General features: G+C 37.1%; 1 protein-coding gene across 1 annotated transcript; it reads left to right on the forward strand.

Annotated features, from left to right (window-relative positions):
- Positions 1–3001: 3001 nt before the first annotated feature.
- Positions 3002–26813, forward strand: Nep7 (Neprilysin 7). The gene is made up of 3 exons (XM_067761168.1): positions 3002–4431; positions 25603–26220; positions 26287–26813. Exons 1-3 carry the CDS (start codon positions 3181–3183, stop codon positions 26653–26655), a joined length of 2238 nt encoding a protein of 745 aa, XP_067617269.1. The 5' UTR covers positions 3002–3180; the 3' UTR covers positions 26656–26813.
- Positions 26814–27114: the final 301 nt, after the last annotated feature.

The following is a 27114-nucleotide window of genomic DNA, read 5'->3' on the forward strand; positions in this document are numbered from 1 at the left end:
ACTAGGCGAAAATAATTTAGTTGTGATTTACTTGGATCTCCGGAGGATTTATCCAAGATTGAAATCGGTCTCATTCGAGACTATTTAGTTGCTACGCAACGCTTCTCTTATACGCCAATTACACGGCTCAAGTATCCTTGTGCCAATTACCAATTTGCGCAAGGATTTGCCCGGTGTGTGCACTGGTTGCGCTATTTGCGCAGAGAACTGTGCTAAAATCAAAACGATTTTGATATTTACGCATGTCTGCAAATATTGCACATGCTTTTTTCTTCGTGTGTGGTGAATGTGACACAGTTTACCTGTGCTTTCTGATAATATAACATCAGTAATTGTTGCTTAAAAATGTTAATATCAAAGGCGTAACAGGAATTCACACAAATTCAATAATACATAATTTTTTATACAATTATAACAATGTTTTATTATTTGTTGCGCTAGTTGAAAAAGAATATTGCGCAGTGCTGCAATGAGTTGAGCTGGTCTTGCAACTAAAATATATATTATAAATACAATGGAAAATAAACGCTTCTGGTGTGAGTTTTTCGACTTATACTGTGAATTACCAGCACTGTGGAAAATAAATAGTGTTTTTGTATACAATTAGTGCTTTTTTATACAATTAAAACACATGTTTCACTTGTTGCGCTACATTAAAAATGAATATTGCGCAGTGTTTTTGAGCCGTGTATGTCAAAATTTTTATTTGCACAAATTCCGTCGTTTTATATTTGCGCATGGCTTTTGTGTCATGTATGGGCCGTCTAAGTAGCTATAGCTACGTCACCGTAATTTTATATGGTATCACAGCGGACCTTCATGCGGTCCAAGGTAGGAACCACCTAACTTAAGGGCCCATTAATGATACTTAGCATAGGCTTGACTTGACTTGGCAACTTAGCCACGAGTATAACTCCACTTAGCGCATACAATCTGGCATCATAATCAGCATTGAAATTTATTTTTAAATAAATGTCAATTTGTATGACCAAATGTCAAAATGAAAGGAAACAAACAAATGGGTTCTCAAAATGTAAGCGTCACTTAGAACTTCATAGAAAATCAAAATTCAACAGACTTCTAAGTCAAGTTAAGTGTTGCCAAGTTTTGAGTAATCACTAACATGCAATGTTCATTTAACAGAACTGTAAGTGACTGTTCTCAAGTCAAGTCAGGTCTATGCTAAGTATGAGTAATGGGCCCTTTTTAGCCTGCTATCGCCTTAATGGCCGTCTCGCTGTGAATGTACAGGCATGAACACATAAGGTTTTGGATGCAGCATCGTGCGTTGGCAGCTGAGTAGATTGCATGGGGAGCGTCAAATACAAGCACACGCAATCTACTTATCTGATGCTGCATCAAAAATTGTTTGTATTCAAGCTGGCAAAGAAGGGTTATCTCAAGTATATTTGAATTACGTTCCAATAACATTGATTCGATTTGAACCAGTCAACCCTTTAATTCAACTCTGTTGGCGTTTGCTTTTATGAAAGCAAATGTGAAACCAAAATTGGCATACAAGTAGAGAGAGGAAGAGATAGCAAGAAAAAATTGATACAACTTGATGGTACTGATACAGTTGTACTCTTCCCTCTCTTCTCCCCCTATGTCGTGGAAGACTTGGATTCAATAATTGTAAGGTGTAAAGGGGACAAAGGAGGCAAGACTTGTACATGAGAATCCGTGCGGAAAACGCGTAGAGCCAAGCGATACTCTGAAAATAGTGAAAGATCATGTGCAAGTCTCAAAACACCAGACTATTAAAGTTAGTTTCATCAATAAAAATAAAATAAGAGGGGATCCTCTTTTGATGTTTATGAACATGATTGTTATTCTTACAGGGAACTGTCTTTTGTAATCACAGAGTTAACAAGGTCTCTGGCCTTACTTATTTGGCACTTAGCCGGTTTAACAGTGTAGGCGAGTTCGGATAAGAATACCTTCTTGGCGGATGCACCATATTTCATTCGCATAAGAAGATCTATATGAAGTGCCTCCTGTCATCTAAGAAGGAATTGGCGCAATCGTACCTTGGCAGCCACATCACTGCTGATGGATATATGTTCGTGACTGTGAAGGACATCGTATATCTGAGACAGGAGCGTGCGCAGGAATTGTCTATGGGGGTGCGGGGGGCGTTTTGAACATATGGAAGCTCATTGTAACCATCCGTTATTGTCAATACTAGTTTTGCGATAAAAATAAATAGAAACGGGAGTAAAGAGAAACATTTACCATATTTATTGGCTATCAGTCAACAAATGCACTCTTCCATCTACCACTTTTTATGAAAAAAAATTCAGTCGTTGTAAGCCCATGGGGGAAGGGTTTGAACCCCCAAAATCACCCTTTCGCACGACCCTGATCTGAGAATCTGCATTAACAGCGAAAACAAAGTAAGCAAGGAAATCAAACGAAGAATAACTCTTGCCAACTCAGTTACTCTTATAAATGGTTTTTAAACCGAATAAATTTACGACGATTAACAATGAAACGTCAAAGATGTGTGCAACAAAAAGTTTACGCAATCTTGATAATTTTACGGTACTATTTTGATGGGCAAATATGTTGGTAAATTTATTCAATGCAATGAGAGTGCATGACATTTAATTTTTTTTAATAATTAAAAGTTTTATTTTCTTGCTACATTTAAAATGTGATATCGACGGAAATTAGACATGTAGTTATAAAGTGCGTCCATCTAACTGAGTTACTAGTTCGGCATACATTTTACGTTCCGTATAGTTATACGATTAAATGAATACCATTAATTTAAAAGAAAACCAGCTAAGCTTAACCGTAAAACGTTATCACACAGATAGTACTTATCATTTTTGTATTAGAGCACAGCGTGAACTTAGTTTACAGGTCAAGTTCATGCAATGTGCCGGTCTGTTGATCTTAAGATCAGCTAAACTAAATTAATATAGCTTCATTTGCAAATATGTATATATATATATATTTAAACATTATAAGAGCGATTGGTTCTAAAGCGATAATTAGAAACTATTTAGGCTCAGTATGAAGCCGACATCCCACAAATGTGGAACATAGTAATAATAATTATGTTGATATGCTAATATTTAGTGAGTGGTTTAAGGAAAAATTGGATTAATTCAGTGTTGCACAAAAAGTAAAAAGAAAAAAAATTAAAGAAACAGCAAATTAAGAAAGAGCAGAATGAAAGCGAAAATATTACGGTGTACAATTTGTTTGTTCGTTCTACTTCGAATGTATGTAGCACGTACTGCGATACCGACTAATATTACGCCCACAATAGAGATAACCGATAACAGCACGGTAAAACAACCTTTAACACTGCCGGTAAACTTATCAATTTTAGCTCTTAGTGTTAACAACGATCTTGCACAATCATACGCGAATGGAAATTCAATTACATCGGGCGCAGACAAAATACAAAACGATGATCTTAATGAAATCGAAAGTGAATATCGTATGAAATATACTAAAGAGATGTTAACATATATGAATCGTTCCGTTAATCCCTGTGACGATTTTTATGAGTTTGCCTGTGGTAATTGGAAAAATGTAATACCAGAACGTCAGTCTGAACATAAACGTAGTAATCTTATCGATATTGTTTATAGTTTGGGTGAATCAATACAACGATTGCTATTACAAGACGCACCATATGGTGAAGATTTTCTATATAAATCAGAATTAAATTTAACAAAACAAATTTATAAAGATTGTTTAGAGGCTAAGCTAATACCTTTACAAAAATCGAATGTATATTTGAATATTATCAAATCGATTGGTGGTTTCCCAGCAATCGATGACCAATGGAATCCTGAAAAATTTAGTTGGTTTAATATGAGCGCACATTTAACAAATTATGGCGCTATAGGTTTAATCAGCGAAGAAATAATACCGCAATACCCATTTCCGCCATATTTTAAATTACCCGATTTGGGCTTTGAATATATTGTACATACAGATAATATAAATACGAATAGTTCACATGAATTGAATGGTAAACGTATGCGTAACTATTTAAGTTTGTATGGTGTTGATGATAAGCAAAAAATTGATGAAATCGTGAGTGATATATATGATATGTGGAGTGCAATACTTAACATAACGGATGAATTTAATGAGAGCCTGAGTAAATGTGAAACGATTTCATCATCAATGGAAGTCGAAGATTTTCCACATTGGAATGAATATTTAGAAATTGCATGGAATAACACAATATTTGACTTAGATGAGGATCTTTGGCCTTGCCACTATTTTTACCAACAACTAGATAAAGTGTGTAACGAGCGCAAAGAAGCGGTAGCTAATTACTTAGCATTGAAGTTTATCTATCGTATGGATGCACGTTTGCAAGACAAAAAGTTTCAAACAGAACATTGTAATATGATGATTCAGCATGTATTACCTTTTATACTAAACGAAATCTATATGAAGGTAAGAATTGCGTTAGTAAAGATAAAATAATGGGGATAAAGAGTAATAAGAATAGCTCATCATCTAAATTCGGACCCAAGCGTCAGGCGCAAGGTGTTTTGTTTTAGCGATAATTGAAGCTTTCTTACTCGGGTATTCATACAAACAATTTTAGTGTCAAGGTTTTAAAAAATGTTGATAACCTGGCTAATATCAATTTCGCACGGAAGCCCAAAGGCCAGTCCTTATGACTTTAGGAGTTGTACTCGAAATGATTCACTACTTTGTTCACGAAGTGGATTGTCCACACTGCTCATTTTAATACATACAGCAGCAGCAGATCAGAGAGATTAGAGTTGAATTACTCTTGCAACCATACTGCAACTTGTTCATAATTTTTTTTCTAATTTTTGCTATAATTTTATTTATTTTGTACCTATATTGTAGCTTCAAAAAGATTTCAATGAACTTTTGATGAAAACTGGAGATAATCTAATTTAACCTAGTTCCAAACTTATTTTAAACTTCGGTACAAAACTTGACGTTATGCGCCTCCGTGTGAACATAGTATAAGAAAATCCTATTTTATTGAAATAATCCTCGCGTTCCAAAGAAACAGTCATCCAGATACCGATAAGCATTAATTTTGAAAATGACAAAACAAACTAATTCAAATGGATCACATTGTTGTTGCATGTGCATGTTAAATTTTCTTTTGGGATCTGGATCACTGTTCATTGGAACGCAAGGAATAATCCACATGCACTTATCTACTTTTTTTGTTTTTTTTTTGGAGATTTGATTGCATGGAGGAGGACCTTCTTATATTTGAAAGTCCCAGTTCCAGGTTATTGTCGAATGCATAAATGATTAATTTCTGGATTAACTTTCCAAAATATGTAAGTAGTTTAGGCTCCACTAGTACACAATGGTAATACCAACTGGCCAGAACCATGTGTAGCAGCTTGCTATTTGTATTTAACTATGTGCTTTGTAAGCTGGTTTTTTCATAGCACCACGCCAGGTTATATTCAAGTTGTCTTAAGTTGTTAATTATCCATTTAATTATTGTAATTATTTTTCATATTCATTTTAGTCATGTGTACATGACAAAATTATTAATTATTAAAATTCAATATATGGCTTGTTGCCATGTTATTCCAGTATCCCGTTATGGGTAAAATCCCGTTCATATATAATTTTTATGGCGTCACACTAGGTTCTCCATTAATTTATGTATGTATGTATAATATTAGGTTAGGTTTTTTCTTGGCACCAGCCCATTTATCCAATGTCACTGATTCGGGTACAAGTCCCGTTCGTTTATAAAAACCGTTTGATTTTTATGGCATCACGCCAGGTTTTCCGTTAGTTTATATATGTATGTAAATTTTTTAGGTTAGGTTTTTACTTGGCACCACGCCATTTTTCCAATGTCACTGATTCCTATTAGGAGTGCATAAAACCGCCCTAACTCCAGGTCAGGGAGGCACTGCATCTCCTAACTCCGCCAAAACGTCCGAGGGAAGCACAGAAGCCAACCTTGTGGCCTACTTAATTTTTCACTCAACGCAAAAAGCCCGAAAATTGACGTTGAGTAGAGGATGACCCGAACGACCGTTCGCGCGAAAAGACAAGACCGGAATGATGCACTTATCTACAAAAAGTCCGCAAAACTTAATCCACACGTTCAAATATGCCCCATCCCTGGAAATTAGATTAAAGGGCCAATTAAACTTTCTTAACCCTAACGCCATAGTCGTAACCATACCCATATCCATAATCATCTCAATTGTGATCGATTAATGGTGCCATAACCTTAAACAGCTGACATTTCCATAAAAATTAGGAAAACGCAAAAAATTGCAAACATATTCCACACACAATAAGTTTCTTAGTCAAAACGTATCCAAAACAATAAATCAAATGTACAAAAAGTTAATAAATTCACCAACTCAAATATTTTTAGGTTATAGATATGACGAAAAACCAAAAACCAATTGGTTGGCTATGGTACGGTTATGGCTGTAGCGTTATGGTATGGCACCATTAATCGATTTCCATAAGGTTGGTTCGATCAGCTGTTTTATCTGGTTATGGATAAGTCACCATTAATTGGCCTTTAATGTGTTGCGTTCCAATGAAGCGTGATCCAGATACGTATAGAGATTAACCATGCAAATGCAACAACAAAGTGATCCATATGGATCACGTTGTGTATCCACCATAAGATATTCTTACCGTAATCATAGGTAAAGGGCGGCCCAGTCCGGAAGGATAAGGTGGAAAACGACTTATATTCCTTGTTTAAATGGCTAAGCGCCAATCAAGGCGAATCTATATAAGGTGATGGAGAAGCAAATTCAACCCACTTCCCTGTACAGAAGAATGTAAAATGAAAAGAAAATTGCATTGTTTGCGATTAACTAACATCTTGCTGTACCAAAGCGTTGCTTTGCAAATATCAAGAAGAAACAATCAACTGATGAGATAACACCACCTTGGACTGAATGTGCCTTGGCACCAGTTAAGTAATTAAGCAACCGTTGCTAGAACTTAGGACCAGATTTTATATCACGCTATTATACTTTACGTCGCAATCACTTTAGCGCACTGAAGTGTTTGAATGCTCTATCAATATACAAAATTTAGTTCCCACAAGAAAGAAATTAGTCGGTGGCTCGGCGTAGCGTTATACATAATATGCCCCTCGGTTAGAGAATAGTACAACCGTTATCGCCAAAAAATCGTTAAAGGTTAGTTTACTACAGATCTGAAATCTTACTGATAAGGTCCAATCAGTTTGTTGGCAATAGACTTCAATAAGTCACACAATAAGCTAGGTATAACTTCTTTCTATATGCTATATTGAGCACGTTGATTTTGCAATAATTTGCGCGGAATCTCATGAAATAAGCAGAGCAAACTCAATTTTCAGTTTGAAAGCGTTTGATCGTCCAACGAAAGTTTACATGCATTCACCTCTTTACTGCCGTGCATGAATACCTCTGGATGCCATAATTTTTCGGCACTTTATTACTTTTCACTTTATTATCTTTCAGTAAAATAATAAATAGGAAAAAAACTGAAGTTAGCAAGAAAATTAATATAAGCAGGATAGCCTAGTGGTTAGGCTCTAAGAAGCACATAGCGCCTGGGATCTTTGTAACCAAATGATAGCTTTATATAAAAAATTAGGCCGATATTGTAAAAAATCTTCAAATAAAATGAAATAAGTTCAAACAAAATAAAATAAAATAGTATAAAACAAAATAAAGTAAAAACAAAAATAAAATAAAATAGAATAAAATTTAATATAAAAATAAAATAAAATAAAATAAAATTAAAATAATGGAAATTAAAATAAAATGAAAATAAAATGTAATAATATAAAAAGTTTTTGGTTAATTATTCAGCGCAAGGCTAAAATAAAGTCAAATTAGAATTAACGAGCACAAAGCAGACGCGAAATACAAAAAGATGTCCACTGCGCTGTCTAAACACCTGACAAAAAGCGATCATACAGCTGATTTTGGTAACGCGCAAATATTAGAATAGAAGGAAATACGGAGAAAATACTAACAATAGAACGGCTTCGTATCCAACAACAAATACAATGTGCAATGAATTTCAAAGATGTTGATGGAATAAACTGTGCTTAAAAATCTGTGACACAAAACAAATGACGAACAGTTGGGATAGAGTGGGGATGTTTCATTTTAAATCTTAAGTGTTTAAATGTTTGTATAAATGTAAATAAATGCACCCGCTTAAAAATTGTGTAACTATATATTAAGGTGTGTACGTGAAAAATTGTAAGTGTTTTAAATAATAAATAATTGTGTATATTTGTTTAATGGTGTGTTCAGTTTATACTTATATTTAAGAATTCATGAGCTTAACACCGGCTTATAATAATTGAATTTCAATTATTATGTTTTCTAAGAGAAACTGAAAAGAAAGAAACATTTTACTGGCATATTGCGATGGACCCATTTCGAAAACCGCCAAACGTAATCATCATCAGGCAATTTTGTAATGTTATCAAAGGTTTCACCGGGATTCGAACCGTGAATCACATGGTGAAACTGCAGTAGCCTTTAACCACTAGGCCATCCTGCTGGTATTTGTTTTCATGCTTAATGCAGTTTTTCTCATTTCTACACTAACAACACAATTGAGACATTTTGTCTCTATATTGATTTGTGTGCCATGTAGATTTGTTTTTGTAAAGTTCTTCTTCGTTGCGAATGAGAATCTTTGTAAACTCGGACTTAGATGCCTGATGATGATTACGTTTGGCGGTTTTCGAAATGGGTCCATCGCAATATGCCAGTAAAATGTTTCTTTCTTTTCAGTTTCTCTTAGAAAACATAATAATTGAAATTCAATTATTATAAGCCGGTTTTAAGCTCATGAATTCTTAAATATAAGTATAAACTGAACACACCATTAAACAAACATACATAAATGTGTACAACTGAGCCCGAGTTTACAAAGCTTCTCATTCGCAACGAAGAAGAACTTTACAAAAACAAATCTACATGGCACACAAATCAATATAGAGACAAAATGTCTCAATTGTGTTGTTAGTGTAGAAATGAGAAAAAATGAATTAAGCATGAAAACCATGGCGGAACGATACAAGGTGGCAGCATGGGACAGCTGATCATACCTTTTTTTATTTTATTTGATACATCAACTTTCGGCGCAGTACGATTTTGACATTTGCCCATCGAATTTACAAAAACAAAATATATGGAATTTTTATTTATGTTTGTAGGTATGTTACCATGCTGCCACCTTGTATCGTTCCGTCATGATGAAAACAAATACCAGCAGGATGGCCTAGTGGTTAAAGGCTACTGCAGTTTCACCATGGGTTTCACGGTTCGAATCCCGGTGAAACCTTTGATAACATTACAAAATTGCCTGATGATGATTACGTTTGGCGGTTTTCGAAATGGGTCCATCGCAATATGCCAGTAAAATGTATCTTTTATGATCTTTTGTGATCGATTCCTTTATTCCTATATTCGCAAGCAACGTGTTGGCTGGGCTTCTTCTCTTCTTTTTACATACTTTCCGGAACCGGAAGTCACCAAACCCTGCTCGACACTTCGTGCTGCCAGATTACTATAATTACATTCAGATAACTTATTCTATTACAGCTCGGTCAACGTGACCATCAATCGAACTCGATTGATCCATACAATCCTTAATTTCATCCAGATATTTATAATCAGTACAATCACTTACAATTTCTTCTTCTAAATACTCATAATCTGTACAATAATCATTTGACATAGAGTCATCAGGACTATCAATGTTGCCTTCTAAATCCACACCTTGACCAGGCTCTAACCACTTCTTCATGCGACCCTTGAATCAATTACATTATTGTATGGTATTTGAGTAACTTGACAATTTTCAATATCTTTAACTACATATCGGTCACAACCCAACTGCTTATGCACTACATATGGACCTTTATACTTAGGGATTAGTTTCTTATTTTGACCCACAGTAGTGTCCACATTTTTTATTACCACCAAATCCCCTATTTTAAATTCTCGTGGCGGTTTATGACTTCGTTCGAAATTGCTCTGATTATGCAACTGAGATTTTTGAATGTTAATATCAGCCTCATTTCTCAACACTTCTAAATTTTCAATGGGTTTAGAGTAAATTTCATACAAGTATTCGGTTAATTCATCAATTTGCTCCCCCCCTTTGTTCAACACCAAACATCATTTGGCTAGGAGTCTGCTTAGTTGCACAGTGTACAGTATTATTTATTGCAAACTCCACCCTAGACAACTTCCTTCTCCAATCGGCATGACCTATTGGGTCCGTTAGCTTCGATAAAATACTTTTTAACACCCTATTCACCTGGCAGTTCGATTGGGGTGAAGATACTGCATTTAAAATATGACTCACGTTACATTCTTTACAGAAGTTCTCAAATTTATTGGAAGTAAATGCTGTTCCCCGATCACTTACGATTCTTCGTGGACGACTGTAATCTACAAAGTACTTTTTAAGTGCACATATACTTTCTTTGGAGCTTGGTCTAACCGCATATAACTTAACAAACTTCGTAAACCCATCAACGATCACCAATACATGCCTTTGTTTCGATTTTACCGACTCCAATGGTCCAAAGTGGTCAATGTGTAATGTATCAAATGGCTCCGGCCTTTTCGGAATACTGTAAAGATTTCGCTCTCTGTTGCTAGGCAAACTAGAATAATATATACACTTCAAGCAATTTCGTATAAATTTATTCAGCTTTCTTCTCATCAAAGGAAACCAATAATGCTTCTGTATTTGATTTGAGCACTTATCTATTCCTTGATGACCATAATTCTCATGTAAGGTTCTCATTACGTTTTCCTCCATTTCCGATGGCACATATAACTGCTGGTATCGTCCACTAACGCCAAATACTAAACCATTCTCCAACTCATATCCCGGCACCTCCCCGTCTTCTAGTTTTTCCTTTAATTCGCGAATATTTCTATCACGTGACTATGCAATCTGAATATTCAGATCAACCTCATTCTCCCCAATATAACACACCAGTACCCTACTCAAAGCGTCTACATGTGACACCTGATCCCCTTCCCTGTACTTTACAACGAAATCAAAGTTTGAGAAGTTTAAGGTCCACCGCGCAATACGAGGGTTCACAATTTTTTTCCAATGTCAACACCAACGAGTTGCAGTCCGTAACACGCACAAAAGGAACCCCGTCCAAAAATGTACGAAACTGCTCCAATGCATTAACAATCGCAAGCGTTTCCAACTCGAAACTATGATATCTCGATTCCGCTTCAGTAGTTGTTTTAGAAAAATATGCAACCGGATGGAGTTTTCTGTCATCCTGCTTTTGTAATAATACCGCTCCATACCCCCGATCACTCGTATCTGTATGCAGCTCGATTTCACGTTATGGATCGAATATACATAACACAGGCGGTTCTGTCAATTTATCTTTCAATGTTGCAAAGCTACTCATACACTCATCTGTGCACTCAAACTTTACATCTTTACGCGTCAACTGATTTAAAGGGGCCGCAGTCCGGGAGAAACTTGGGACAAAGCGTCTAAAGTAAGAAAATTAGCCCACACATTGTTTTACATCTTTTGCATTTTTAGGAATCGGATAATTTTTAATTGCCTTAAGGTGTGCTTCGTTTGGACTTATACCCCTATCATTTACACAATATCCTAAGTATTCAACTTCTTTATATGCAAATCGATACTTTGACAAATTTAATTGCAACCCAGCAGCACTTAATAGATCTACTACTTGCTTCAATATTTCAACATGCTCATAAAACGTTTTGGTAGCCACATTAATGTCTACTAAATACACTACAATCCTACCAGCATCAATAAGTGGTTTTAAAATTTTATTAATTAAGCGCTGGAAAACTGCAGGTGCATTGGTCAGTGCAAATGGCATATAGCAATATTCGTATTGACACATTGGCGTGACAAAAGCCGTCAGTGGTATGGACTCCTCACTCATTGGTACTTGGTGGAAGCCATCCTTCAAATCAAGAGTACTGAAATACGTTTTTCCTCCTAGATAGCTTCAACAATCTTCAATAAGAGGTAACGAATAGTGATCACGTATTGTTAAACTATTGAGCGCCCGATAGTCCACGCATATTCTCAATGAACCATTCTTTTTTCGTACCAAAACTATGGGCGACGCATAAGGCGACTCACTTTGTCTTATAATACCTTTAGCCAATAATTCATCAATAGTTTTCTGGACCTCAATTTTTTCCTTAAACGATAGCCTCCTCGGACTACTGTACACTGGTGTATCATTTTTCAATTTGATTTTCATCGAATACCCGCTGACAATCGCTCTGCTAGTACTTTTACATTTATTCAATATTATAGCGCGAAGGATATCTGATTCTATTTTATTCAATTTTGGATCTATATTAATATAATCGCTAACATTCTCTTCCTCAGTTGCATCAACAGATAAAATAATTTCATTGCAATCATTTACATCTTTATCGATCAATTTTCCCACATTGATATTATTACGATAACAATTCTCGCTTATCTCTAATTCTGACATCTCTAAGTGTACATTGTTTTGTTTTTCTATGAAAGCAACCCGGTAAACAACTTGTGGACTTTTATATAAATGTGTAGTGCCGTGAACCTGACAGGGACGTTGAAATGAATAGAGCCGGATTTCCTGTTGCAAACTATTCTACTATTTATTTCTGTTAAAAGAAATTAGCAATTTTAATACATTACAAGGTTATGTCAAATATAAATTACTTACCGCATTTTACGCCCTTCCTCAGTTACATTTCACGACACTATGATTTGACAGTGATGTGAAACCACAATAAGAGAGTGCGCAAAAGACGATAAGTTAATCGAAGGTGTACAAATATTGATCGATTACAAATGGTGAATTTGAGATTGGCGTTTTGCTACATCCCCACCCCCGTGAACGACTAGGGTTCACCACGAACCACGTCCAAAACGGCCAGCTTTGATGTTGCGCGCCGAAGCACGCCTGTTTTAGTTCTGACGTCTGCTCTCCTTACCTCGCCATCCGCACCACTATAAACCTTTTCCACCACCCCACGGCACCATTGTTGCCTTGACATATTAGGTTCGCATACAAAGACCAGATCGCCCACACTCAACGCTTTCGACGGTGTACACCACTTAGCTCGCCTCGTCAATGTTGGTAGATACTCCACCACCCAACGCTTCCAAAATCGATCACGCAACTCTCGTGCTATCCGCCATTGTTTCCGCAGCGCACACGTCCTCTCCTCGAGCTGTCCTATGCTCGGTGTTTGCGCCGAATTCGCGAACCCCAACAAAAAATGATTTGGCGTAAGCGGCTCCTCTTGATCCGCTGAGATCGGCAAATGCGTAAGAGGCCGCGAGTTTACTATGTTCTCTGCTTCAATCATCACGCTTTGCAGGGTATGTTCCCGTGGAGCTACTTCCTTCAGCGTGTGGTTCAGTACGCGCTTGACGCATCGCACCATACGCTCCCATATTCCGCCTTCAGCCGGGTTGTGGGGGCAATTAAAAACCCATTGGATGCCCTTCGATGAAAATTCGTCGCCCACACGCCCGCAATCGAATACCTCGTCGAACCGCTTTGCCTCTCCATCAGCGCCAACAAAGTTCTTCCTATTATCGCTCCTCATCCTCACTGGAACACCGCGTCGGTTAATGAAGTTCCTGATCGCTAGGATGCACGAATCAGTGAAAAAATCATGGGCTATTTCCAAATGAATCGCGCGGACTGAGAGGCAGGTGAAGAGTGCAACCCATCGCTTTTCCGTGCGTCTCCCAATCGTCACCATTATTGGGCCGAAATAGTCCAATCCAGTTTAGCTGAAAAGCCTGACATATGGAGTCACTCGATCCTCGGGCAGCCGGCCCATGATTGGCGTCACTGGTTGGCATCGCGCAATCTTACAGCTGTTTATCACCCTTCGCAAAACTTGTCTTATATTGGCAACCCAAAATTTCTGCCTCACTTCTCCAATTGTTGCTTCTGTGTTCTGGTGTTTCATCTTACGGTGATAATGAGATACGATCAGCAAGGTAACGCGATGCTTCGGTGGCAGCACAATTGGATGTATGGCATCGAGTGGTAACCAGCTGGCAGCTTGGATCCTACCACCTACCCTCATAACTGAATTCGTATCCAAGTATGGCAGCAAATCGCGTATTGAACTCTCATGTGACACTGCTTGGTTATCTTGTAATTGTTTCAGCTCCATAGCGTAATCTGCGAGTTGAGCTTGATGACAAAGATAGGCTTCAGCTGTATTTAGTTCATCCGAGGTTAATCCAAAATGGCCATCACCAGAACTTCTACCCCGCATGCGATCTATAAATCTGAACACCCAAGCTGTAGCTCTCTTCAGTCTAATGTACGTCGAAAATCTATTAAAATCAATTAAATTGTTGCTGCTTGTTAGGAAAACAGGGCTTACGCGAATTTCTTCATCAACTTCATACTGGCTATTGATAACTGCTGGCTTATGAGGCCACTGGGAGATGGGCATGGACAGGAAATTGGGCCCTGAGAACCAGCGCGTTGAAGGATTCATGTCGATACCACCACTTCGACGCGTTGCAGCGTCGGCTACGTTCTCGTTGGTAGGAAGCCACCTCCATTCACTCGCCTGGGTTGTAGAGAGGATCTCCGCTACCCGATGCGCCACAAAGGGTTTATATTGGCGATTCTTGGAGTTTATCCAGTTGATGACCGTTGTTGAGTCACTCCAAAGAATGCGTGAGGAGACTAGGAGTTTATGTTCGTCGAGGACAGTTTGTGATAAACGCGCTCCCAGTACTGCTGCTTGAAGTTCAAGTATCGGTACCGTCATAGGTTTCGTGGGAGCGCATTTCGATTTCGCGCACACAAGTGAAGCGCTTACAGTTCCATCTGGAGTGACGTACCTCCAATAGCATACGGCCGCAAAGGCCTCCTCGCTGGCGTCGACAAAAACATGCAGCTGCAACTGCTTTGGCATTCCTTTGCTGAAATAAAAACGATGAATTTTAACATCACCCGTTCTGCGTGCCTCTTTTTGCCAGTTCCTCCAAGCCATGGTAACATCATCAGGTAGGGGCTCGTCCCAAACAATCTTACGCCGCCATATTTCGCGCATAATCAACTTAGCTCCAACTACCAAATGACTTAAAAATCCCAAAGGATCAAAAATGGACATAACGTAGCTAAGTACTTCACGTTTCGTTGGTGGCCTGCTACAGCTGATGACTTCTGCCTCCAATCTTGGGAAACTCAACTCATACTTGAACGAGTCATCTTTCGGCTGCCAAAACAATCCAAGCACTTTTTCGGTGGACGGACTATTGGTGTTGAAGCACCTACTCTTAACGCTGTCAGCTTGCCCATCGTTTCCTAATGCTTTCAACACAGGAATTGAATTGGGTATATACCCTCGCATTTGGAATCCAGCTGCCTTGTGTATTTCGGCAACTTGCTTGGCTACGCTGATTGCCTGCTCCACCGATTCGAAGCTGTCCACAAAATCGTCCACATAGTGATGCTTTACTATAGACTCCACGGCACGAGGAAATTGACTAGCATATTCCAACGTATTCATCGTTTTTAAAAATTGAGCTGCACATGGCGAGCACGTTTTGCCGAACGTCATGACTTGCATTTCGTAAGCGCTCGGTTGATCCGTGTCATTCTCTCTCCATAAGAACCTCTGCGCGCATCTGTCTTCAGGCCGGACGTAAATCTGATGATACATCTCTGCTATGTCGCCACATACGCCAACTGATCCATTGCGAAAATTGAAAAGCACTGAAGGCATAGGCTGATACTCTTGCGGGCCTTTAAGCAAACACGAGTTGAGAGAGACTCCTCCTACAGAAGCGGCAGCATCAAACACCAGTCGCAATTTCCCAGGTTTATTAGGATTCACTACGGCGAAATGCGGCAGATACCACAACTTCTCATTCCTCGTTTCACGTTCAGCGGGCGTCAGTTTTCTAGCGTAACCTTTCTCAATGTACTTGTGTATGATTTGTTTATATTGCGCGGCGAAAATGTGGTCCTTCTTAAATTTGCGCTCCATTCCAAACAATCTGTTCTTGGCCATGAGGTAGCTATCAGGCAATTTGATGCAGTCACTCTTCCAAAGGAGACCCGTTTGGAATTTACCATCTACCCTTACAGTCGTTTGTTTTAGTATACGTTCGGCGCGCGCATCTTCATGACTTTTTAAGGCGGTGGCAGGTCGCACTCCAAAACTTTCGATATTAAAATATTCTTCAACAAGGGCATGAAGATCAGGTATCTCCTGTACGTGTAGACACACTGCACTTGGAATAACTCTGTGGTCAGTCGGCCCGAAAACTACCCATCCAAGCTCCGTATTGGCGGCGTATGGACCTCGGTCGGCCAGATGCGTTGTGACGGATGGAAGACCTAAATGGCAGTGATCTAGTCCTATGAGAATCATCGGAGTAGCGTTGGAAAACGGCGTCGGCGTATTTGGAAAATTACGATCAGCCAAAGTACGTACATCGTCATTACTCAGGCTTTGAACCGGCAGATTTAAATTTGGCAAAACATAAACGCGGCGCAGTCTGTGGCGCTTCCTTGATCCTCTTCCGCTTATTTCCATATCGACGACTGTGGCAGTTTCTTGGGCACTTCTACCCCCAAACCATTGCATGTTTAGATTATGTTATTCTCCGCGGATGCCTAGTTTGTCCAGGAGGCTTCTGTCCATCATCGTGATGGACGATCCTTCATCCAGCATAGCAAACGTGTCCACCTTCTTACGGGGCCCATATAATGTCACTGGCAGTACGCGGAATAACAGTCCTTGACGCTTGGTTGTATCGGATGAGCAGCTTAACATGGGTTCCATCAAGGTTGTAGTACCTACTAGTGGTGGTTCGTTTTGCGGCGTGGTGGCCACAACGTTCATAGCGCGGCTGGACTCATGTAACAACTTGTTGTGTCTGCGTTGACAACCATCGGTCATGCACAACTTTCGGTTACGGCAATCACGAGATGAATGTCCACCTCTTAGGCACGAAAAACATAAACGACTTTGTTTTACTTGAGCCCACCTATCAGTTACGCTGGCATTTATAAATTTTTGACATACATAAATTTTATGCTGGCCCTTGCAAACTGGACATTTCAGCGACTCGGATTCGCTAGACTCATTCCTCGTGGCATGCATTACTACTTTTCGACGACTATCATTTTGTTGCAGGGTACATACTAGGTTCGATAATCGCTGAGCCAATTGCTGAAATCGACTACGGTTGGATACGGTTTAATCGCGTCGGCATACCTAGCCCACTCTAATCTTTTACTAACGGGAAGCTTGCTTATTAATTCCTCAAATAGGGTAGGGTTGGACAAATGTTGCACCCCATTGACAGACTGTAGGAACACAGAGAGATTTTTGGCCTTTGTTGCGAATGGTATCAGCTTTTCTATGACGGACTCCGAAATAGGGCTGATTCCTTTCAGCTGCTGAAGTTGGCTACTTATAAGCGACTCCGGCCGACCAAATCGAAATCGTAGTTCCTCCATAACTGCATTCACATTATTCGGATGGATGAGCAACGATTTGACCACTTCCCTAGACTAATCCTTTAAAGATTTTAAAAGCCGTTGATTATTTTCTAGGTTAGTATAACCATACGCAGCAGTTGACTGAGTGAACGAACTTGAAAACAATGGCCAGTCCTCCGGTTGACCACTAAACTCAGGCAAGTCTTGCATTTTACGCGGAATTTGGTAATGGACATTATTAGTAGTCAGCGATTGCGGGGTGTGGAGACTATTGAAATATGAATTTGTGTTTGTAGCTGCATAAGTTTGAGGGGGCAGAGTACTAAAAACGGCGTTTGGCTGATAGCCATTATTAAAGCTAGGCATTGTTGTTGGGTGCGAAGCGGTTGTATATGTATGCATGGGCGAAGAACCTACCATCGACGGCTGTATATGATTGGCGCTACTTAAATGCACGTTTGGCATGCCATTGTGTGAGTTATTTGTTGCTAAAAAATCTACTTGTTGACCGTTATAACGGCTGCTAACTATATGCGAATGAGTGCTTCGAAGCTGGCTTTCTAAATCTTTTATTTTATTGAACAAAACACTCACCTGCTGTGCTGAAATGGAGCTACCATCATTTACCAAATTGTCTGTCCCAGATATGGTGGCGATGCTGGGGGTATATACGCTTGCGTTGATGCCGTTTGGCGTGGCAATAGTTGTTAACGCATTGAAATCATATGAACTAGTTGCACTAGCGCTTATGGCAATTGGTGGTGCGGTCGTCGTTGTGGCGGCGTTGACAACTGAAGTGACCGTGATTGCATTGGCGGAAGACGTAACGATTGGGGTGGCGGCGGCAGTGGCTGTGACTATTGGTAACTGAACGGCACTGGCATTAGTATGAAGAATTGATGGTTTCCCTGTTGCTGCATGGGCTGGGGCAGCGGACATATTCAATAAAGCTGCAGCGGCGTTGGCGGATGGCGAGCTCATATCGATGATGATTTCCATCAATTCACCTGTTGTATCTTGCTGTAGGCGAAGGCTGCGTCTCGGCGGTGTACGCTTTAACATATTTCAATAATGTTCTTACTTTCAATTCACGACCTTTGCACGTGTTAAAACGGACTCAGATGCATACCGCTATATCGTTCCGTTATGCAAATGCAATCGCAAATTACCAAATGCAAATACAGATCGCAAATTAGCCAATGCGAAATAAAGTCGCAAATTAGCAAATGCGAAATAAAGATCGCAAATGCGAAATAAAGATGTAGTGCCGTGAACCTGACAGGCATGTTGAAATGAATAGAGCCGGATTTCCTGTTGCAAACTATTCTACTATTTATTTCTGTTAAAAGAAATTAGCAATTTTAATACATTACAAGGTTATGTCAAATATAAATTACTTACCGCATTTTGCGCCCTTCCTCAGTTACATTTCACGACACTATGATTTGACAGTGATGTGAAACCACAATAAGAGAGTGCGCAAAAGACGATAAGTTAATCGAAGGTGTACAAATATTGATCGATTACAAATGGTGAATTTGAGATGGGCGTTTTGCCACAAAATGAAAGGAGCGAAGTGTACTGACAAGGATATCCGAAAGACGGGATTTATTTTGAAAGTTCAAGCTTAACAATTCATTTGGATTATAACTAATTTTATTAAATTGGCACAACATTATTCGCAATTTTGTTAACAGGTCCCGTCCAACCAATACTGGAACAACTGCAACCGAATCTGGCAAAATAACAAAATTGTGAATGATACAATGCTTACGAAATATAAATTTACAAGGTAAAATACCGTACATTTTTATTTGCTTGTTACCAATTCCATGGTATTGTGTTAATTTTCGTTTATTGCTTAGTTGTACTAACTCTGGCACAAGGGGTCGTTTTATGAAACTAATTGGCTACCCGTGTCGAATAATGCAAAAAGAGAGACTAAATCTGTACACTTTTCTCCATTATAGAAGGCAACACTTACCATGTTGTTTGACGGAAGTCGTTCAGTTAATTTATTCATTTCTCGAATCTCCTCATCACCTACAGCAGCTGCGACGTTGCGATTGTTTGCTGATGATACACGACGAGGACAATTATGGCGAGTATGGCCTACTTCTGCGCACATAAAACACGAATTAGGTGGACGTCTGAGTTGTGTACATGCACTCTGATAATGCCGGCACTGGAAACAATTGTAACAACGCACATTATTGACATCTACACGGCTAGTTACGGCGGGCTTCTCTTTGACACGATTATCCACTGTAACAACAGTTTTTCTCATTTTTTCGTAACGCTCCATCAACATTTTTAAACTTATGATTGACGTCGCACCATATAACATCGACACATAAGTAGATTTGTCGTTGAGTCCGTCAATAATTATGTCGACTAAATCACTTTCTGGTATGTCAGCTCGGCTAGCCATATGTTGCATTTCCACCACGTATTGTCGAGGGGTTTAATACTACGTGTTTTCTGATGGCTAAATACATCTTGGAGCGAAAACGTTCGTCGATACTCCAGCAATAAAGCAGACTTTAAGTCACTATACGAACGGACTAGAGCAATGTCCAGGAATTTTTTGGCATGGCCTGTTACTAAATGTCGAGCAGCAATCAGATTGTCTCTATCATTGTAGCGTAGAAATTCAAATACCGCCTCCAACTTACCAATCCACTTAACAACATCTTGGAATTCTGACCCGTCGAATTTATTCATGAGCGCATCCAGCTCATGCAGATCAATTCTGCGTCTATCAATTTGATTGATCTGTTGCTGTAGTTCAATCAGTTCACGCTTTTTGCGAGCAACAGCTAGCATCCGTGCCAAGTGCTCTTCTTCAGCCTTTAAGCTATCAATTGAGCTGCCACTCGCCTGTAAATTTGGCTTGGTCAAAGTGGTCAACGGAAGTAGCAAATCATTATCAACATTTGAAGCATTCACCACATCTACACCGGTTATGTCCTTCTCCGGCCCTCCTTCATCTGGCACGTCTTCATGTGGCCTATTTTCCTCTGGTACACTTCATCTGGCACATTTTTGTCCGGTACATTTTCATCTGGTAAGTTCATGTTTTGTAACTTTCCATTCAGCGAACCGTCATCCAATAATTTTGGCAGAATAGCTACAGCCTGGTCGTACAAGACACGCAATTGTACAAGAGTATCCTCTTTATCAAATTCAACATTAGCCATCGTCAGCGTATTAATCATTTGCTGCCGTGTCAGCATATTTGCCATTATCAATTAGTTTCTTCAAATTTCGATTTGAATTTAAAATATCTTGATGTCCTAAATAAAATATTGGCCTGTGGGATTTCCACACCTGATATATGTTCTTTTGTGATCGATTCCTTTATTTTACTTCGATATCGCAAGCAACGCGTTGGCTGGGCTTCTTCTCTTCTTTTTACATACTTTCCGGAACCGGAAGTCACCAAATCCTGCTCGACACTTCGTGCTGCCAGATTACTATAATTACATTCAGATAACTTATTCTATTACACTTTCTTTTCAGTTTCTCTTAGAAAACATAATAATTGAAGTTCAATTATTATAAGCCGGTGTTAAGCTCATGAATTCTTAAATATAAGTATAAACTGAACACACCATTAAACAAACATACATAAATATGTACAACTGAGCCCGAATTTACAAAGCTTCTCATTCGCAACGAAGAAGAACTTTACAAAAACAAATCTACATGGCACACAAATCAATATAGAGACAAAATGTCTCAATTGTGTTGTTAGTGTAGAAATAAGAAAAACTGAATTAAGCATGAAAACAAATACCATCAGGATGGCCTAGTGGTTAAAGGCTACTGCAGTTTCACCATGTGATTCACGGTTCGAATCCCGGTGAAACCTTTGATAACATTACAAAATTGCCTGGTGATGATTACGTTTGGCGGTTTTCGAAATGGGTCCATCGCAATATGCCAGTAAAATGTTTCTTTCTTTTCAGTTTCTCTTAAAAAATATAAAAATTGAAATTCAATTATTATAAGCCGGTGTTAAGCTCATGAATTCTTAAATTTCAAATAAATTTGTTTTCTTGTTTTAAATAAAGATTATTACTCCCTGAAGAGGACACAATATCGTATCGAAACGCGTTGGAGTTAGAAAAGAAAAAAATTAGTTTTTTGCTTTAAACTCAACGGCCAATACAGCTCTGAATAAGTACAAAATAAAGTCAAATAAAGTAATATAAAATAAAAAAATAAAATAAATAAAATGTAATAGTCAAATAAAATAAAATAAAATCAAATAAAATAAAATAAAAAATAAAATAAAATAAAATAAAATAAAATAAAGTAAAATAAAATAATATAAAAAAAAATAATTTTTGTTGTTATATCGGCCTACTGATTTTAAGATCGCGGGTTCGAATCGAGCTCAAGGCCTAACAATAATTTTTTATCATTATTATTGTTATGATAAATTTTTTCTTAATTGAAAAAATTTTTAAATTAGAATAGAAGAAAGAAAAAATTTAGACAACTGCCAAAGCTCGTTGTATAGATCCATTTCGGGAACTGCTAAATTCCTTCATCGGCAACGTTTAGGCTCCGCTGCTATAACCATTCAGCCACCACAGCGGTTTTTTGTTTGTCTTCATTAATCCGACTTCTATTCTGGTTCGTGCCAATTGATATTCACAACACTGCGACATCTGTTGCAGAATGGCTGTGAAAATTGGACTTGTTTGTTGGCAATGCTGTCATAGTGTCATATTTTATTGACACTTTTTTCCCCGTGCTCTGGGATGTATTAACAATTTTTGTTGTTATATCGGCCTACTGATTTTAAGATCGCGGGTTCGAATCGAGCTCAAGGCCTAACAATAATTTTTTATCATTATTATTGTTATGATAAATTTTTTCTTAATTGAAAAAAATTTTAAATTAGAATAGAAGAAAGAAAAAACTTAGACAACTGCCAAAGCTCGTTGTATAGATCCATTTCGGGAACTGCTAAATTCCTTCATCGGCAACGTTTAGGCTCCGCTGCTATAACCATTCAGGATTAATGAAGACAAACAAAAAACCGCTGTGGTTATAACAATAATAATGATAAAAAATTATTGTTAGGCCTTGAGCTCGATTCGAACCCGCGATCTTAAAATCAGTAGGCCGATATAACAACAAAAATTGTTAATACATCCCAGAGCACGGGGAAAAAAGTGTCAATAAAATATGACACTATGGCAGCATTGCCAACAAACAAGTCCAATTTTCACAGCCATTCTGCAACAGATGTCGCAGTGTTGTGAATATCAATTGGCACGAACCAGAATAGAAGTAGAATTAATGAAGACAAACAATAAACCGCTGTGGTGGCTGAATGGTTATAGCAGCGGAGCCTAAACGTTGCCGATGAAGGAATTTAGCAGTTCCCGAAATGGATCTATACAACGAGCTTTGGCAGTTGTCTAAATTTTTTCTTTCTTCTATTCTAATTTAAAAATTTTTTTAATTAAGAAAAAATTTATCATAACAATAATAATGATAAAAAATTATTGTTAGGCCTTGAGCTCGATTCGAACCGGCGATCATAAAAAAAAATAAATAAACTTAAATGAAATAAAAAATAGATAAAATATATAAAATAAACGAATTAAAATGAAATAAAATAAAATAAAAATTAAATAAAAATATAAGATAAAATAAAATGCAATACAGTAAGATAAAATAAACTATTAAGTCAAATAAAATTAAAAAAACGAAATTATATAACAAAAAGGAAATTTAAATAAATTTTATAAAATAAAATAAGACAAAACAAAATAAAATAAATGAATTAAAATAAAATTAAGTAAAATAAAATAACGTAAAATAAAATGAAATAAAGTAACATTAAATAAAATAAATTATACAAAATAAAATAAGAAAAAAAAAAATATAATAAAATGAATTACAATATGGGGTGATCCAAAGTATTTAGGCTAGTGGCCTTAACAAAATTAAATTAAATAAAATAGAATAAAAATGTAATAAAATAAAATAAAATAAAGTAAAGTCAAATAAAATTATATAAGATAAAAAATACAATTAAATCAAATAATATAAAATAAATAATGAATAAAATTAAATGAAATAAAATTAATACAACTAAATGAAGTAAAATAAAATAAATTATATAAAATAAAAAAATATAAAATAAATTATATAAAATAAATAAAAATAAGACAACAAAATAAAATGAAAAAAAAAAAACAAAAATTAAAATTGGGGTGATCCAAAATGGTTCCCCCCATAAATTCATAAACACATTTTTTCAAAACACATTAGTCAGAACCCTTTTTTCAGAAAGCCAAAATTCAGAGGTTAAAACTCAGAAACAAAAATTCAGAAGTCAAAATTCGGAAGTCAAATTTGCGCAAAATTTTATGTTTTTTGCTGTCTGATTACTTTCTGAATTTTACTTCTGAAATTTGATTTCTGAATTTCTGTTTCTGAGTTTTGACTTCTATGTTCCAGAGCAACTTCGAAAGAAGGCGTTATATTCAATCGAATTATGGAATATGTATATCACCAAATTGGGTGAAGTCCGTACAAATAATTCCATCGAAAGGTGGCACAACGTCATTCGAAGTGCATTTGGGACACATTCTAATATATTCAATTGCATAAATAATCGTTATTATTGTTATGAAAAATTTTTTCTTAAATGAAACAACAAAAATTGTTAATGCATGCATCCCAGGGCACGGGGAAAAAGTGCCAATAAAATATGACACTATGGCATCATTGCCATGAAACAAGTGCAATTTTCAAATCCATTCTGCAATAGATGTCGCAGTGCTGTGAATATCAATTGGCAATAACCAGAATAGAAGTAGAAATAATGAAGACAAACAAACAACCGTTGTGATAGCTGAATGGTTATAAACGTTTGCCGATGTAGGAATTTAGCGGTTCCCGAAATGGATCTATACAACGAGCTTTGGCAGTTGTCTAAATTTTTTTCTTTGTTCCATTCTAATTTAAAATTTTTTCAATTAAGAAAAAATGTATCGTAACAATAATAATGATGAAATAATTATTGTTAGGCCTTGAGCTCGATTCGAACCCGCGATCATACAAATCAGTAGGCCGATATAACAACAAAAATTGTAAATTCATTTGAAAAAGATAAACGCGAAAAAAATTAATTAATTACATGCTTGCTATTGCACACAATTCAAAGTTTTAGATTGTACTACTTTTTCTTTATACATAATTCCTTCCAAATAAATAAACGTTTTTGAATTTTCAGAAAAATTTAATGTCTGATTACTTTCAGAATTTTGACTTCTGAAATTAGACTTCTGAGAATTGACTTCTGAATTTTGACCTCTGAATTTTGTCTTTCTGAAAAAGGGTTCTGACTAATGTTTTCTGAAAAAATGTGTTTCTGAAATTTTTGCTTTCTGAATTTATGGGGGGCACCATCCAAAATATTTAGGCTAGTGGCCTGAAGAAAAGTAATTAAAACAAAATTAATATATTTCATATTTAACGAAAGGAAATGAAAACAAAATGAAAAAGTTAAGAAAACTGAATAGTGGAATAAAAGTAAAATAAAATTTTATTTCCCTCACAGTAAAATCACCGCATCAAACAAATTAAGTATTTCTCAATCGGAACCTACTAAACAGATGGTACAGCTTGACAGGGCCAGTGTTATGTATATATTTTCATTTATATCTCTGTAGTTTTGCAGGTTTGCCACTAGGGATGAGAGTTGTTATACCCGCAGGGCCATCTGTAATCTTTTAACATTGACATGTCAGACGTAGCAAACAAATTGAGGTCTTGAGAAATATCACACCCTTGCCCATACAGCAAGGGCGACCTGCTACACACTGCAGCCTTTAAGGAACAGTTTTTCTCAAATTGCCATAGACTGCAGACTTAGGGGTATAATTTTACTTAACATCACCCACATTGTAATTTAATTCCTTACGACACATGCAATGAAAATACTTGTGAAAGTGGGCATGTTTGTTGGGAAATGAGAAACTGCCTGTCGAATGGGATATTTTGCCACTGCAGGGTTATTATAGAAAATATGTAAAAAATATAAATCTAATTATTTCTTCTTCTTTAAGGAATACTTTGACAGTGAAATTCATGCTGAACTAAGTGGCATTGTGAATGAGGTGCGGAAAAGTTTACGGGTCATATTAGAAGAAGCTGATTGGTTGGATGAAAAAACACGAGAACAAGCATTATTAAAAGAGGCGGCTATTAGAACGTTTATTGGAAGTTATCAAAACCAAAATATAACCGACCGTTTAATAAAAGAAATGAAACATTTTTCATATGTTAAAGACAATTATGAATTAAATTTAGTAAATTTATTCAAATTTAGAACATGGCAAAAACGTTTTAATGGTTTGCATCACAAGGAATATGATAATTCTACAATGAAGCCATTGGAACTGTTGATGGGTATTCAAGTGAATGCTTTCTACTATAACGTTGACAATTCCATTTGCGTTATGGCAGGAGTTTTACATCCACCTGCATATCATAAGTCATGGCCAGCAGCGCTTAAATTTGGCACTATCGGTTATTTGGTGGGACATGAGTTTACACATGGTTTCGATTCGGTAGGATCGCATTTTAACAGCGTTGGTAATGAGACATACTGGTGGTCTGAGAAGTCCGGAAAAGTATTCAATCAGCGGGAAGAGTGTTTTGTAAAGCAATATAGTGGCTATAAGGTTTGAAATGAAAATTTAACATAAATTATCATTTTTACTAAATCACTAATCAAACTAAACCTTCAGATACCTGAAATCAATCGCTTTATCGATGGAAGTCAAACAGCAGATGAGAATATTGCCGATAGTGGTGGTTTAAGAGAAGCATTTTCCGCATATCAAAGACGTGTCAAGGATATGAATATACCTAGAAAGGATGAACAAATGCCTGAGTTAGATCTGACACCGGAACAATTGTACTTTGTTGGCTTTGCTCAACTTTGGTGTGCTTCTTATAAGGAAAAACATTATTGGGAGGAGTTAAGAAATGAGCATACAATGGATAAGTATCGCGTTTTAGGTGCTGTTACAAATATTGAAGAATTTAGTAAAGCCTACAACTGTCCGGTGGGTAGTAAAATGAACCCATCGCGGGAGAAATGTCGTGTGTGGTAACACTAAATTAGCTTATGTATAACCAAAATTTAGATTTAATTGAGTAATGTGTTGAGTTGAGCTCAGTTCAGAGTATGTTTGTATGCCTTTAAGTTAATAAATACAGGGAAGTGATATATCGCTGTAAAGTAATTGAACCCGATTAAAGCAGAGTACGATTTCACATAAAACTATATTTTGTCCAAATTAAGGTTTTTTGTTGTTAAATTTATACTACACTGCACGAAAATCTAGGAGAGCTGCGGTTACAACAGCGTCAGTTGAAATGTAGAGTGATGTTAAAATGCTTGGTTGGTTGAGAGGTGAGACTAAGGTGTCGAATCCAATTCGTAAAGTTGAAATGTCTGACTACCTTCCTAGGACTTGCAACTCTTATAGGCATATGAATGAGATTTTAATAACAACCTTTACTCATCTTCAAATTAAAAGTTGCGAGTAGAGTTAGTCTTTTCAGTTCTA

This window comes from Eurosta solidaginis, chromosome 1 (genome assembly GCF_040869045.1).
Source record: "Eurosta solidaginis isolate ZX-2024a chromosome 1, ASM4086904v1, whole genome shotgun sequence".
NCBI lineage: Eukaryota > Metazoa > Arthropoda > Insecta > Diptera > Tephritidae > Eurosta > Eurosta solidaginis.